We start from the raw sequence: 11,598 nt of genomic DNA, 5'->3' as shown, positions 1-11,598 counted from the left end.
AAAACATGTATTTTATTTTATCTATTTATTTTATTTCAGGGACACCTTAAATGACAAAAGGAAAAATCAAAGATACCCAACAAAACACATAATCCAGCAAAATAAAATACATGGGGGTGTTTGTGAACCCACAGCAAAGCAGTCACCATTCATGATGAGCATAATTTTGAATTATCTCCCACATAATGAGAATAAGAAGCATAGTTTTTTTATTTGCAGTATTATAAACTAGGTTTTGAAAATAGTTTTGGGTGGGCTTGCATTTGTCAGTGTTTTATTCATTGTATTATTCACGACAATTTTATTATGTACTGAAAGCGATTGATTCCGTCAAAATAAATGAAACGCTATACATTTGTTTTTGTATCAACAAAGTTTTGCGATGAAATTGTTATTAATAGACAGATTTCATGAGGTTTTCTCTTTTTTAGACAGTACAGGGGATACATATTACGTCAAGGCCCAGTCATTGGCTAAACTTGTTCCATGCATACCCTACACCAGGGATCGGCAACTGCGGCCCCTGACCACATACTGAGTGGCCCTTTGACTTGATATTTTTTGTCATATGTCTCGTTAGGGTTTTGTGTCCTCCTGTTCTCATCAGCCTGGTTCCTAATGTCTACCACTCAGCTCCCACCCTCAGCCACTTGTGTCATGCCAGTTGTTCCTCATTGTTTCATCATTATGTAGCCTTAGTTTTTTCTGCTTTCATTCAGTGTTGGATCAATTGTCACTGTCACAAGTCACTTGACTTGTCATTGATACTTACTGTGACTGTTTTGTTCCCTGGTTTCTTTATGACTTTTGAGTTTGTTTGTTTTTAAAGGACTTTGTTGGTTTTGTATTTAGATTTAGATTTTACTACCCCTTCCCCCTCCCCATCATTGTCCTTGTTAGCATTTTTGTTTTGGGTAATATTTTGCTTTGTTCAGTAGCCTACACTTCTGCCTGGCTTTTCCTTCTTGCCTGCATTTGGGTCCTCACGATAACATTATGTAGACACTGATCATGTTAATAATTTCTTGCAATAGGAAACAGATAAATATCTTACTATGCAACACTTTATTTAAATGTCTGCCACTGTTTCAAATGACCAATTTTTGCAGCCACATTGTGGGATCACAAAAAAATCATTCAAGCAAAAGCACATGATTAAAATTTGAAACATAAAAAAAACGTCAGTGGTCACTTTTATAAAATTTGCAGTGGTCTAAAATAAATAAATATGCAAATAATTTCATTTCATTAATTGGACTATGGGATTGGTGGAAATAAACAATCCAGTTGGGGGAAAAAGCAGAAAGGGAAACGCCTGTAAAAATTATTAAACTGATCATCCATTTTTAAAGTTGGCCGTAAAACACAACAATCTACCTATCCATCCATCCATCCAATCATGAAAATACAAATCCTCGCATCATTGTGCAACGCCGACCAAAATGTGTGCAGTCGTTGTGAAGCAACTATGAATCTTTTTTTTTTTTAATCTAACAATTACGATCGAGTTCAGTTTCGAGTTAGACAAAATACAAGTTAAGGCAAGTCAGCAGCGTGATTATGCGCATTACATTGTTGACAACCAAAGTTTATTGTGTTGTGCGTCACGAGTTTTCATAAGCGTTAAAGCTCCCGTCACGACAACGAAAATGACGCCTTGATGGAACAAGTTCATTTGTACAAAGCGAACGTCGACCACACGATGTCTTTTAATGCCCGCACGCGTAGTGGGCTGTCACGTTTATTGGACGGTTCGTAGCGCTGACGTTGGGGCTATATAGGTTGGAACACACGTATGTGGATGTGTTTGAAAACATTCAGCAGGACAAATCTGTATGCGCAGTCTCTTTCGTATATCTGAAAACTGAACAGTTATTAGTCTACTGCTAGTGCTGGATCTGTGAAGGGAGAAGGCGGAAAAATGTCTGACATGGAGCAAGTGTAAGTTAAAACGCACAAATGTTCAATAATCAATTGTAATATGAGATTATTTGGTAGATGACTGTTGTATTTGCTCTTTCTTCAAAAGGACTGTATAGCTCCGATAGTACAGTATTGCAAATTTGCTCGTCTTCAAAGTGGTCACCCATTCTGAAGTTAATTTTTGTTTAACCTAAACTAGAAACTAAAGCAAAAATTTTGGCAGAAATATGAACACTTATAGGCTATATATTTTAAATAAATGTATATTCATATTATAACATTTCCTACTTGAGATTTCTGAATAAGTGTTCTTGGTCTACAGACTCCTAGTTATTGTACCTTGGAAATTACATCATAAATTGCTACTTTCAGTTAAACAAAGGCTGAAACAGCCCCATCACACAACAAAATATCACACAATAAAATAATAAAACAGCATATGCCTCCCACATTCCCGCATCTTCATTTTTAGAGTTTGGGCCCCTACCTTCATCCAACAGAATAAATCAGGTCCTGACCTCAATTCTATTTGTATAGCTCTGATGAAATGGCCAACCTTCAACTGGGGGAGCGGTCAGTGCAGGACGACTTCCCCAATCTGAGTCAGCATAACAACCACATGGCCAAGTTGTTAACCATGGACATGTACAACAAAATGAGGGAGAAGTGTACCCCAAATGGCTTCACCATCGATGATGTCATTCAGACAGGAGTGGATAATCCAGGTACAAATTGATTCACTACGGTGAGCCATGCGAGGCGTTTTGTGTTGTTATTGACCGGCTGACATTTTTGGGGAGTGCAGGTCATCCTTTTATCATGACGGTGGGCTGCGTGGCTGGAGATGAGGAGTCGTACGAAGTCTTCAAAGACTTGATGGACCTTGTGATTCAGGAAAGACATGGAGGTTACAGACCATCGGACATCCACAAGACTGACCTCGACCCGGAACACCTGAAGGTACAAATGAGTTTAACCTGGAGCTAGATTTGATTGAAATGTTACTGTATCATATTTTCTCCGCCTCTTAGGGGGGAGATGACCTGGACCCTAACTATGTTCTGAGCACCCGTGTGCGAACAGGCCGAAGCATTCAGGGTTATTGCCTGCCGCCACACTGCAGTCGAGGAGAGAGACGTGCTGTGGAGAGAATCTCAGTTGAAGGTAATGTTAGGCTATTCTTTGTTTTCTTGAATCTTTTGCAGTATATCTGTATCATGAAAACTTGGAATCTTGAGGCTCATCTTGAACTTTTTGGAAAATTCCAGCCTGGCCTTCCTATTGCCTGTTATTTTCATGTCATGCATGAAAAATTGATCCAAGTTGCTATCTTAAAGTGTAAATTTTTGGACCTGTATGTAAACATGTTATAAAAGCCAAATGTAAATCTGTTGATAAAAGCCAAACTGTTGACCTTACAACCTTTGATGTTAAAATTACAATACAGCAAAAAAAAAAGAAAAGGAATTGACCTCAGTCCCAGTACTTACAGTAAGGAGGGGAAGTGTATAAAACGATACAGGTGATGGAATCATAAAGGATGAATTGTTATTTACTTGCAGCCCTGGATTCACTAACTGGAGAACTGCAAGGGAAATATTACGCCTTGAAGAACATGACTGAGGAGGAGCAGCAGCAACTGATTGATGACCACATGCTTTTTGACAAGCCAGTGTCCCCTCTGTTGTTGGCCTCAGGGATGGCCCGTGATTGGCCTGACGGCAGAGGCATTTGGTAAATAGGTTAATCTCTCAGAGCGGCATTAAATTCCGTCAAATGGTCGTCATGGTGTTTTTTTCTTTCAAGGCACAATGACGACAAGACATTCCTGGTTTGGGTGAATGAGGAGGATCATCTACGAGTGATCTCTATGCAGAAAGGCGGCAACATGAAGGAAGTGTTCACTCGCTTCTGCAACGGACTCAAAGAGGTTTGTCAGAAACAATTATCTGTCTCTTAATGGATTTGCTGGTTAGCAAAAGCAAGTTAATGCTTAATGCCAACAAATACTACAAAACGTGTTTGTTTTTTTTAAGATGGAGTCCTTGTTCAAAGAAAAAGGGGAAGCATTCATGTGGAATGAGCACCTTGGCTACATCCTGACTTGCCCATCCAACCTAGGCACAGGTCTGCGTTCTGGTGTACACGTAAAGCTTCCAAACCTGAGCCAACACCCTGAGTTTGAGGAAATTCTTAAACGGCTGAGACTCCAGAAACGCGGAACTGGTATATTTTAAAAATAAGTTTTGTTAAAATGGGGGAAAAGCCAAGTAAGGCAACCATTTGTCATTTGTCAAAACAGGCGGCGTGGACACTGATGCCGTGGATGGAGTCTTTGACATGTCTAATTCTGACAGACTGGGCTTCTCTGAGGTGGAGCTGGTGCAGATGGTGATTGATGGGGTCAAGGTGCTGGTAGAGATGGAAAAGAGACTGGAGATAGAAGAGCCCATTGACAATCTCATACCTAGTGTCAAGAGGTAAAACCAAATAACCAAATAGTCTTTGATGTCCGCTTCTGGTCTCACGTTTGTTTGCATGTGTTTTTCTAGTATCGCAAAAGAAGCTGACGAGAAGCCTCAGCCTGAACGAAAGAGGCTGTCAGCTGACGAGGAGTTCCCAGATCTCAGTCAGCACAACAACTACATGGCCAAGCACTTAACTCTGGACATGTACAAAAAACTGAGGGAGCGAACTACATCCAATGACTTCAACATAGACAGTGTCATCCAGACAGGCGTGGACAATTCAGGTAGTTAACATGTCAACCGATTGAGTAAAGATGTTAATCGACATGTAACTCTTCACATTGTTGACCATATTACACAATATGTGCAGGTGACCCCTTTGTCATGACTGTGGGATGTGTGGCTGGAGATGAGGAGTCATATGAGGTCTACAAAGACTTGATGGACCTTGTGATTCAAGACAGACACGAGGGTTACAAACCAACGGACAAGCACAAGACCGACCTTAACCCAGAGAAACTAAAGGTAAAGCAGCATTCCTTTCACAAGCACCTTGATTTGATTGACATGCAGTAAGTTCCCAATTATGGTGACTCCGAAGGGAGGCGAGGACCTCGATCCCAACTACGTTCTGAGCACCCGTATCCGTACCGGTCGCAGCATCCGTGGCTTCTGCATGCCACCACATTGTAGCCGAGGAGAGAGACGTGCTGTGGAGAAGCTGGCCATTCATGGTAGATCTGAAAGATCCCAACCATTGTTACTCATTATTGGTATTGAAAAGTGAAAATTATCCTGTTTTGCTTTTGCAGTTCTGGAGTCACTGACTGGAGACCTCCAAGGGAAATACTATGCCTTAAAGGATATGATGGAAGCCGAACAGCAGCAGATGATTTATGACCACTTTTTGTTTGAAAAGCCAGTGTCCCCTCTGCTACTGGCCTCAGGGATGGCTCGTGACTGGCCTGATGGCAGAGGCATCTGGTAAAACGCAACTTAGTTATAGGAAATTAATTTGGAATGTTAACATTCAACGGCATCTTAATTTGTGATCTTTTCATTCCAAGGTATAATGAATACAAGACATTCCTGGTGTGGGTAAATGAAAAGGACCATCTGAGGGTGATCTCAATGCAAAAAGGAGGCAACATGAAAGAAGTGTTCACTCGCTTCTGTGATGGACTTGCAGAGGTTTATAGTTAACCTTAAATATTTAATCATATTTAGGCCACTTTGGCGATTTGATGTTAATCTTGATGGCCTGATCCGGTTTAGATGGAGTCCTTGTTCAAGAAGAAAGGTCATGTATTTATGTGGAATGAGCATCTTGGCTACATCCCGACTTATCCATCCAACCTGGGAACTGGTCTGCGTGCTAGCGTTCATGTGAAGTTGCCAAACTTGAGCAAGCACCCAGAGTTTGATGAGGTTCTGAGGAGACTGAGGCTGCAGAAACGTGGACTTGGCACAGGTAAATTGTAAATCTTTGGCCCAACTGATGTAGTTGATTTCAACAATAAACTTTAAGGCACTCGAGTTCACCAAGAGATTGGTTTTTGCTCACCAGGTGGCGGGGACACAGCAGTTGTGGATGGAGTCTTTGACATCTCCAACATTGACAGACTGGGTTACTCTGAGGTGAAACTGGTCCAGATGGTGGTCGACGGGATCAGGGTGCTGTTAGAGATGGAAAAGAGGCTGGCAATGGACGAGTCCATTGAAGACCTAATGCCCAGCAACATTGAGCTAAAGGGATTGACAGCAAAGGACGAGTTCCCAGATCTCAGTAAGCACAACAACCACATGGCCAAAATACTAACATTGGACATGTATAAGAAGCTGAAGGATCGTACAACCCCCAATGGCTTCACCATCGATGATGTCATCCAGACAGGCGTGGATAATCCAGGTACAATAAACTTGACCTGAAAACTGGCAACCATTTGACTTGATTTGGGGGTTGCTCGTCTAGCTTCACAGTATATAATTGTGTGCAGGTCATCCCTTCATCATGACGGTTGGGTGTGTGGCTGGAGATGAGGAGTCTTATGATGTCTTCAGAGAGCTGCTGGACCTTGTGATTGAAGACAGACATAAGGGTTACAAAGCCAAAGACAAACACAAGACCGATCTCAACCCAGACAATCTGAAGGTCGCAGTGTTTTTTACTGACATGGATACAGCATTTGAACTGCAGATAAACAAATTATCTTTTACATGCTTCAGGGGGGTGATGATTTGGACCCAGAATATGTTCTGAGCTCCCGAGTCCGAACAGGCCGCTGCGTCCGTGGTTTCTGCTTGCCGCCACTGTGTAGCCGTGGAGAGAGACGAGCTATTGAGAAGCTTTCTGTTGAAGGTAAAGAGCAAGACTTCAGTAGAAGCCAAGCTGATGATGCACAATAGTGCTATCAAATGGCTGTACGTGGCATATATTAACATTAATAGTGACTTTTCTAAACTCAGCCCTGGACTCTCTGAGTGGAGACCTACAAGGGAAATACTACGCCTTGAAGAACATGACTGAGGAGGAGCAGCAGCAGCTGATTGATGACCACTTGCTGTTTGACAAGCCAGTGTCGCCTCTACTGCTGGCATCAGGGATGGCCCGGGACTGGCCTGACGGCAGAGGCATCTGGTAAAATGCAACATCTGAATCTCATGGGTGCATTTTACCTGGAAATGTACTAACGTTCGTGCTTTATTTGAAGGCACAATGAAAACAAGACGTTCTTAGTGTGGGTGAATGAGGAAGACCATTTGCGAGTGATCTCCATGCAGAAAGACAACAATATGAAGGAAGTGTTTACTCGATTCTGCACCGGACTCAAAGAGGTTTTCACAAATCCGGCAGTCAGATGTTTACACCATTTTAGCTAGTGATAACCTGATTACCATCTGTTTTTAGATTGAGTCCTCGATTAAGCAGAAAAGTGAAGCTTTCATGTGGAATGAGCGCCTTGGCTACATCCTGACTTGTCCATCTAATCTGGGCACCGGTCTACGTGCTGGTGTGCACGTGAAGCTACCGCACATGAGCAAGCATCCCGAGTTTGAGGAGGTTCTTCGAAGGTTGAGGCTCCAGAAACGTGGAACTGGTATGAAGAATTTTCTCGTCAAAGTCATCCTATGTTTTGAGAATATTTTGATGTTTAATCCATCACTCATGTTGATCAGGTGGTGTGGATACCGACGCTGTGGATGGGGTCTTTGACATCTCCAATGCTGACAGACTGGGTTTCTCTGAGGTGCATCTGGTCCAAAGGGTGGTCGATGGCATTAAGCTGCTAGTGGAAATGGAGAAAAGGCTCGAGAAGGAGGAACCCATTGATGACCTAATGCCAGCCGACCTTCAGCTTAATGTGTTTTCTGCAGAGGAAGAGTTCCCAGATCTCAGTCAGCACAACAACCACGTGGCCAAGTTCTTAACTCTGGAAATGTACAAGACGCTGAGGCAGCGTTGCACCCCTAATGGCTTCACCATAGATGATATTATTCAGACAGGCGTGGATAATCCAGGTACAGCAACGTTGAGACAATTCTGTATTTTGTCTTTTCTGTCCATGTGACGTCTTCCATATTGCTCTAAAAAACATAGCTGTCAAACTCTGGTCCTCGAGGGCCACTATCCTGCAGGTTTTGGAGGTTTCCCTCTTCCAACACAAGCTGATTCCAATCAGCACGATCGTTATTAGGCTTATGCAGAGTTTGCTGATAAACTCATCATATGTCAGCTGTGTTGGAGAACGGAAACATCCAAAACCTGCAGGACTGCGGCCCTCCAGGACCGGAGTTTAACACCTATGCTCTAAAATGTGTGTAGGTCATCCCTTTATCATGACTGTGGGCTGTGTTGCTGGAGACGAGGAGTCATACTGCGTCTTCAAAGACTTGATGGATCGCGTGATTCAGGACAGACATGGAGGCTACAAACCAGGAGATATGCACAAGACTGACCTCAACCCAGACCACCTGAGGGTAAAGCAACATTTTACCAGGACCATCTGAAGAGTGAAACCTAATGTCTGTTCTTGCCTCTCCAGGGGGGCAACGACCTTGACTCAAGCTATGTTCTGAGCTCCCGGGTCCGAACGGGCCGCAGCGTCCGTGGCTTCTGCCTGCCGCCACTCTCCACCCGTGGAGAAAGGCGAGCTTTGGAGAAGCTTTGCATTGGAGGTAAGGCTAATGTAGAGCCAGTGAAAATGTGACTGGCAGTTAGACTTAGCTCAATCATGTTTGGTGCTTTTTCTGCAGCTCTCGATGCACTAACTGGAGATCTGCAAGGGAAATACTACGCCTTGAAGAGCATGACGGAGGAGCAGCAGCAGCAGCTAATCAATGACCACTTCCTGTTTGACAAACCAGTGTCCCCTCTGCTGATTGCTTCAGGGATGGCCCGCGATTGGCCTGATGGCAGAGGCATCTGGTAAGCCTCCATATTGGCCCAAATTTTAGATCTGCGAAGACAAGCCAATTAAACGTCTCCTTTCAAAAAGGCACAATGACAACAAAACCTTCCTGGTGTGGGTGAACGAGGAAGACCATTTACGAGTCATTTCTATGGAGAAAGGTGGCAACATGAAGGATGTGTTCACACGCTTTTGCACTGGACTCAAAGAGGTTTGTAGACAAACATTGGAGGTCTAATGAAAATAATGTGATGATCTGATGGACTTGGTCCTGTTTAGCTTGAGTCAGTGATTAAGGAGAAAGGTGAGGCATTCATGTGGAATGAACATCTAGGCTACATCCTGACTTGCCCATCCAACCTGGGTACTGGCCTGCGTGCTGGTGTACACGTAAAACTTCCCAACATGAGCAAGCACCCTAAATTTGAGGAGGTTCTCAAGAAGCTGAGGCTCCAAAAACGTGGAACAGGTACATAAATTCATTCGTCTCATTGTTTCCCCGACGTATATTGAACTATTTGTCTGTCAGGTGGCGTCGACACAGCTGCCGTGGATGGAATCTTTGACATCTCAAACGCTGATAGACTCGGCTTCTCTGAGGTGCAGCTTGTCCAGATTGTGGTCGATGGTGTTAAATTGTTGGTGGAGATGGAGAAGAAACTGGAAAAGGGTGCTTCCATCAACAACCTGATGCCTGGTAAACTAAGATTGAAGAAGCTTGCACCTGAGAATGACTTTCCAGATGTCTCTATGCACAACAACTACATGGCCAAGTTCTTAACACTGGACCTGTACAAAACACTGAGTGAGCGGAAAACTCCTTATGGCTTCACCATTGACCGCGTCATCCAATCTGGCGTGGATAATCCAGGTATGAAGTGTTCATTCTGAGGTCTAAAATGACAGATTCATCATTGGTCTGTCTGCCAATTCTACTGTATTTGTCTGCAGGTAGTCCTTTTGCGATGACTATGGGCTGTGTAGCCGGTGATGAGGAGACATATGAGGTCTTCAAAGAACTGCTGGACCTTGTCATTGAAGATAAACATGGAGGTTATAAGGCAGCAGACGTGCACAAGAACGACTTCAACCCAGACAGCCTTGCGGTACAGCCGACTTCTCCACTACACATAAAGACACATTATGGCTTTGAGTAATTCTTTTTTCTCAAAGGGTGGCGACGACCTTGACCCCAACTACGTCCTGATTTCCCGCGTCCGAGCGGGTCGCAACATTCGTGGCTGCTGCTTGCCGCCACATTGCACTCGTGGAGAGAGACGTCTTCTTGAGCAGCTTGCTATCGAAGGTTGTTTTGAGTTGCTTGGCGGCTTTGGCATATGTTGCACGTAGTGTTTATTTTAACCGCCATTTTTAAATTTAGTCTGTTTTGTGACAGTGTCACAGTGACAGATTGGCAGAGACAAGATATTACAATATTTGTTTTGTTTATAAACTAAAATGTTCGTAGATTTTAGTTCAGTTTCAATTAAGTTAAGTACATTTTCATCTCGTCTTTAGTCGATGAAAATGCATGCTGATTTAGTCCGTTGTTTATTAATGAGGGTTTTAGTCTAATCTAGTCTAGTTTTGGTCCGGTGGAAAATGTGTGAGAAAATTACGACAAAATTAACACTAGCTGCACGAATGTAAATCTTGTGCAAACTTAGGCGTGTACTTTTTTTCTTCAGTTCTAGGATCACTAACTGGAGACCTGAACGGGACATACTTGTCATTGAGGAGCATTTCAGAAGCTGACCAGCAGCAGATGGTAGATGACCACTTGCTGTTTGCGAAGCCAGTGTGTCCTCTGCTGGTTGCCTCGGGGATTGCCCGTGACTGGCCAGATGGCAGAGGCATCTGGTGAGACACACAATCGATCTCCTTTGGGTGCAAATGGAAATTAAAATTCATGTCTTCTCTTGAAAGGCACAATGGTGGCAAAACATTCTTGGTGTGGGTGAATGAAGAGGAGCATCTAAAACTGATCGCCATTGAAAAAGGTGGCAACATGAAGGCGGCATTTACTCGCTTTTGCATTGGAGTTCAAGAGGTTTGATCACTAAAGCAAACATCCATGATGCAGACTTAGCTGTGATTACATCGCGCTGGTCCTTTTTAGATTGAGTCCAAGCTGAAGGAGAAAGATCAGGAATTCATGTGGAATGAGCACCTTGGCTACATCCAGACTTGCCCATCCAACCTGGGCACTGGTCTGCGTGCGGGTGTGCATGTGAGGCTGCCCAACATGAGCAAACGACCTGAGTTTGAGGAAGTTCTTAAACGGCTGAGGCTTGAGAAACGTGCAATTGGTATACTGCCGCCTTTGGTTCAAATGACGCTGCTTCCAGTCAGACCATCAAATTCTCAAATGTCGTTTGTCCTCCAGGTGGTGTGGACCCCGAGGCAGATAGTGGAGTCTTTGACATTTCCAACTCTGACAGACTGGGCTTCACTGAGGTGCAGCTGGTACAGGTGGTAGTTGACGGCATAAAGGTGCTGGTGGAGATGGAGAAGAGGCTTGAGATGGAAGAGGGGATTGATGATCTGATGCCAGTCCAGAAGTAGAACCACTGACAACCCCCTTCAGTCCACAATTAACTTTTCTCTCCGTTTTGTTTTCATGATTTGCTCTCTTTAACACATTTCAGAAACATTTCCGTTGTGTTCTGAAACTGTTAAGATGAACTTGAAATAAACTCCTTCTCAGACACACTGTGTAGGTAGACTAACTGTTTCCATGGCATGGAGCAGGATTAGAATAGTTCACGTTCAATAATTATGAAGCTCAATTTCAAAGG

At 43.5% G+C, this 11,598-nt stretch overlaps 2 protein-coding genes across 2 annotated transcripts; both read left to right on the top strand.

Annotated features, from left to right (window-relative positions):
- Nucleotides 1–1,741: 1,741 nt before the first annotated feature.
- Nucleotides 1,742–6,320, top strand: LOC147163202 (creatine kinase, flagellar-like). The gene is made up of 15 exons (XM_086095182.1): nucleotides 1,742–1,941; nucleotides 2,461–2,648; nucleotides 2,729–2,883; nucleotides 2,955–3,087; nucleotides 3,486–3,657; nucleotides 3,730–3,853; nucleotides 3,960–4,149; nucleotides 4,226–4,403; nucleotides 4,476–4,675; nucleotides 4,762–4,916; nucleotides 4,993–5,125; nucleotides 5,204–5,375; nucleotides 5,459–5,582; nucleotides 5,667–5,862; nucleotides 5,959–6,320. Exons 1-15 carry the CDS (start codon nucleotides 1,922–1,924, stop codon nucleotides 6,318–6,320), a joined length of 2,502 nt encoding a protein of 833 aa, XP_085951308.1. The 5' UTR covers nucleotides 1,742–1,921.
- Nucleotides 6,321–6,598: 278 nt separating this feature from the next.
- Nucleotides 6,599–11,510, top strand: LOC147163201 (creatine kinase, flagellar-like). The gene is made up of 17 exons (XM_086094670.1): nucleotides 6,599–6,750; nucleotides 6,858–7,029; nucleotides 7,103–7,226; nucleotides 7,300–7,489; nucleotides 7,569–7,910; nucleotides 8,215–8,369; nucleotides 8,435–8,567; nucleotides 8,646–8,817; nucleotides 8,888–9,011; nucleotides 9,080–9,269; nucleotides 9,330–9,671; nucleotides 9,752–9,906; nucleotides 9,974–10,106; nucleotides 10,489–10,660; nucleotides 10,727–10,850; nucleotides 10,920–11,109; nucleotides 11,187–11,510. Exons 1-17 carry the CDS (start codon nucleotides 6,609–6,611, stop codon nucleotides 11,363–11,365), a joined length of 3,039 nt encoding a protein of 1,012 aa, XP_085950796.1. The 5' UTR covers nucleotides 6,599–6,608; the 3' UTR covers nucleotides 11,366–11,510.
- Nucleotides 11,511–11,598: the final 88 nt, after the last annotated feature.

Source organism: Leptonotus elevatus, chromosome 14 (assembly GCF_054856555.1).
Source record: "Leptonotus elevatus isolate MCC_2025b chromosome 14, RoL_Lele_1.0, whole genome shotgun sequence".
In the NCBI taxonomy this organism is placed as follows: domain Eukaryota; kingdom Metazoa; phylum Chordata; class Actinopteri; order Syngnathiformes; family Syngnathidae; genus Leptonotus; species Leptonotus elevatus.
This window is presented reverse-complemented; position numbering and strand designations above follow the sequence as displayed.

Bases quoted from the DNA above. Each gene is read 5' to 3' on its own strand.
- LOC147163202 (XM_086095182.1), top strand. From the start codon at position 1,922: ATGTCTGACATGGAGCAAGT. The intron at 3,088-3,485 runs GTAATGTTAGGC...ATTTACTTGCAG, and splicing joins GGAGAGAATCTCAGTTGAAG to CCCTGGATTCACTAACTGGA. The intron at 5,583-5,666 runs GTTTATAGTTAA...GATCCGGTTTAG, and splicing joins TCTGTGATGGACTTGCAGAG to ATGGAGTCCTTGTTCAAGAA.
- LOC147163201 (XM_086094670.1), top strand. From the start codon at position 6,609: ATGCTTCAGGGGGGTGATGATTTGGACCCAGAATATGTTCTGAGCTCC. The intron at 7,227-7,299 runs GTTTTCACAAAT...ATCTGTTTTTAG, and splicing joins TCTGCACCGGACTCAAAGAG to ATTGAGTCCTCGATTAAGCA. The intron at 9,270-9,329 runs GTACATAAATTC...TTTGTCTGTCAG, and splicing joins GCTCCAAAAACGTGGAACAG to GTGGCGTCGACACAGCTGCC.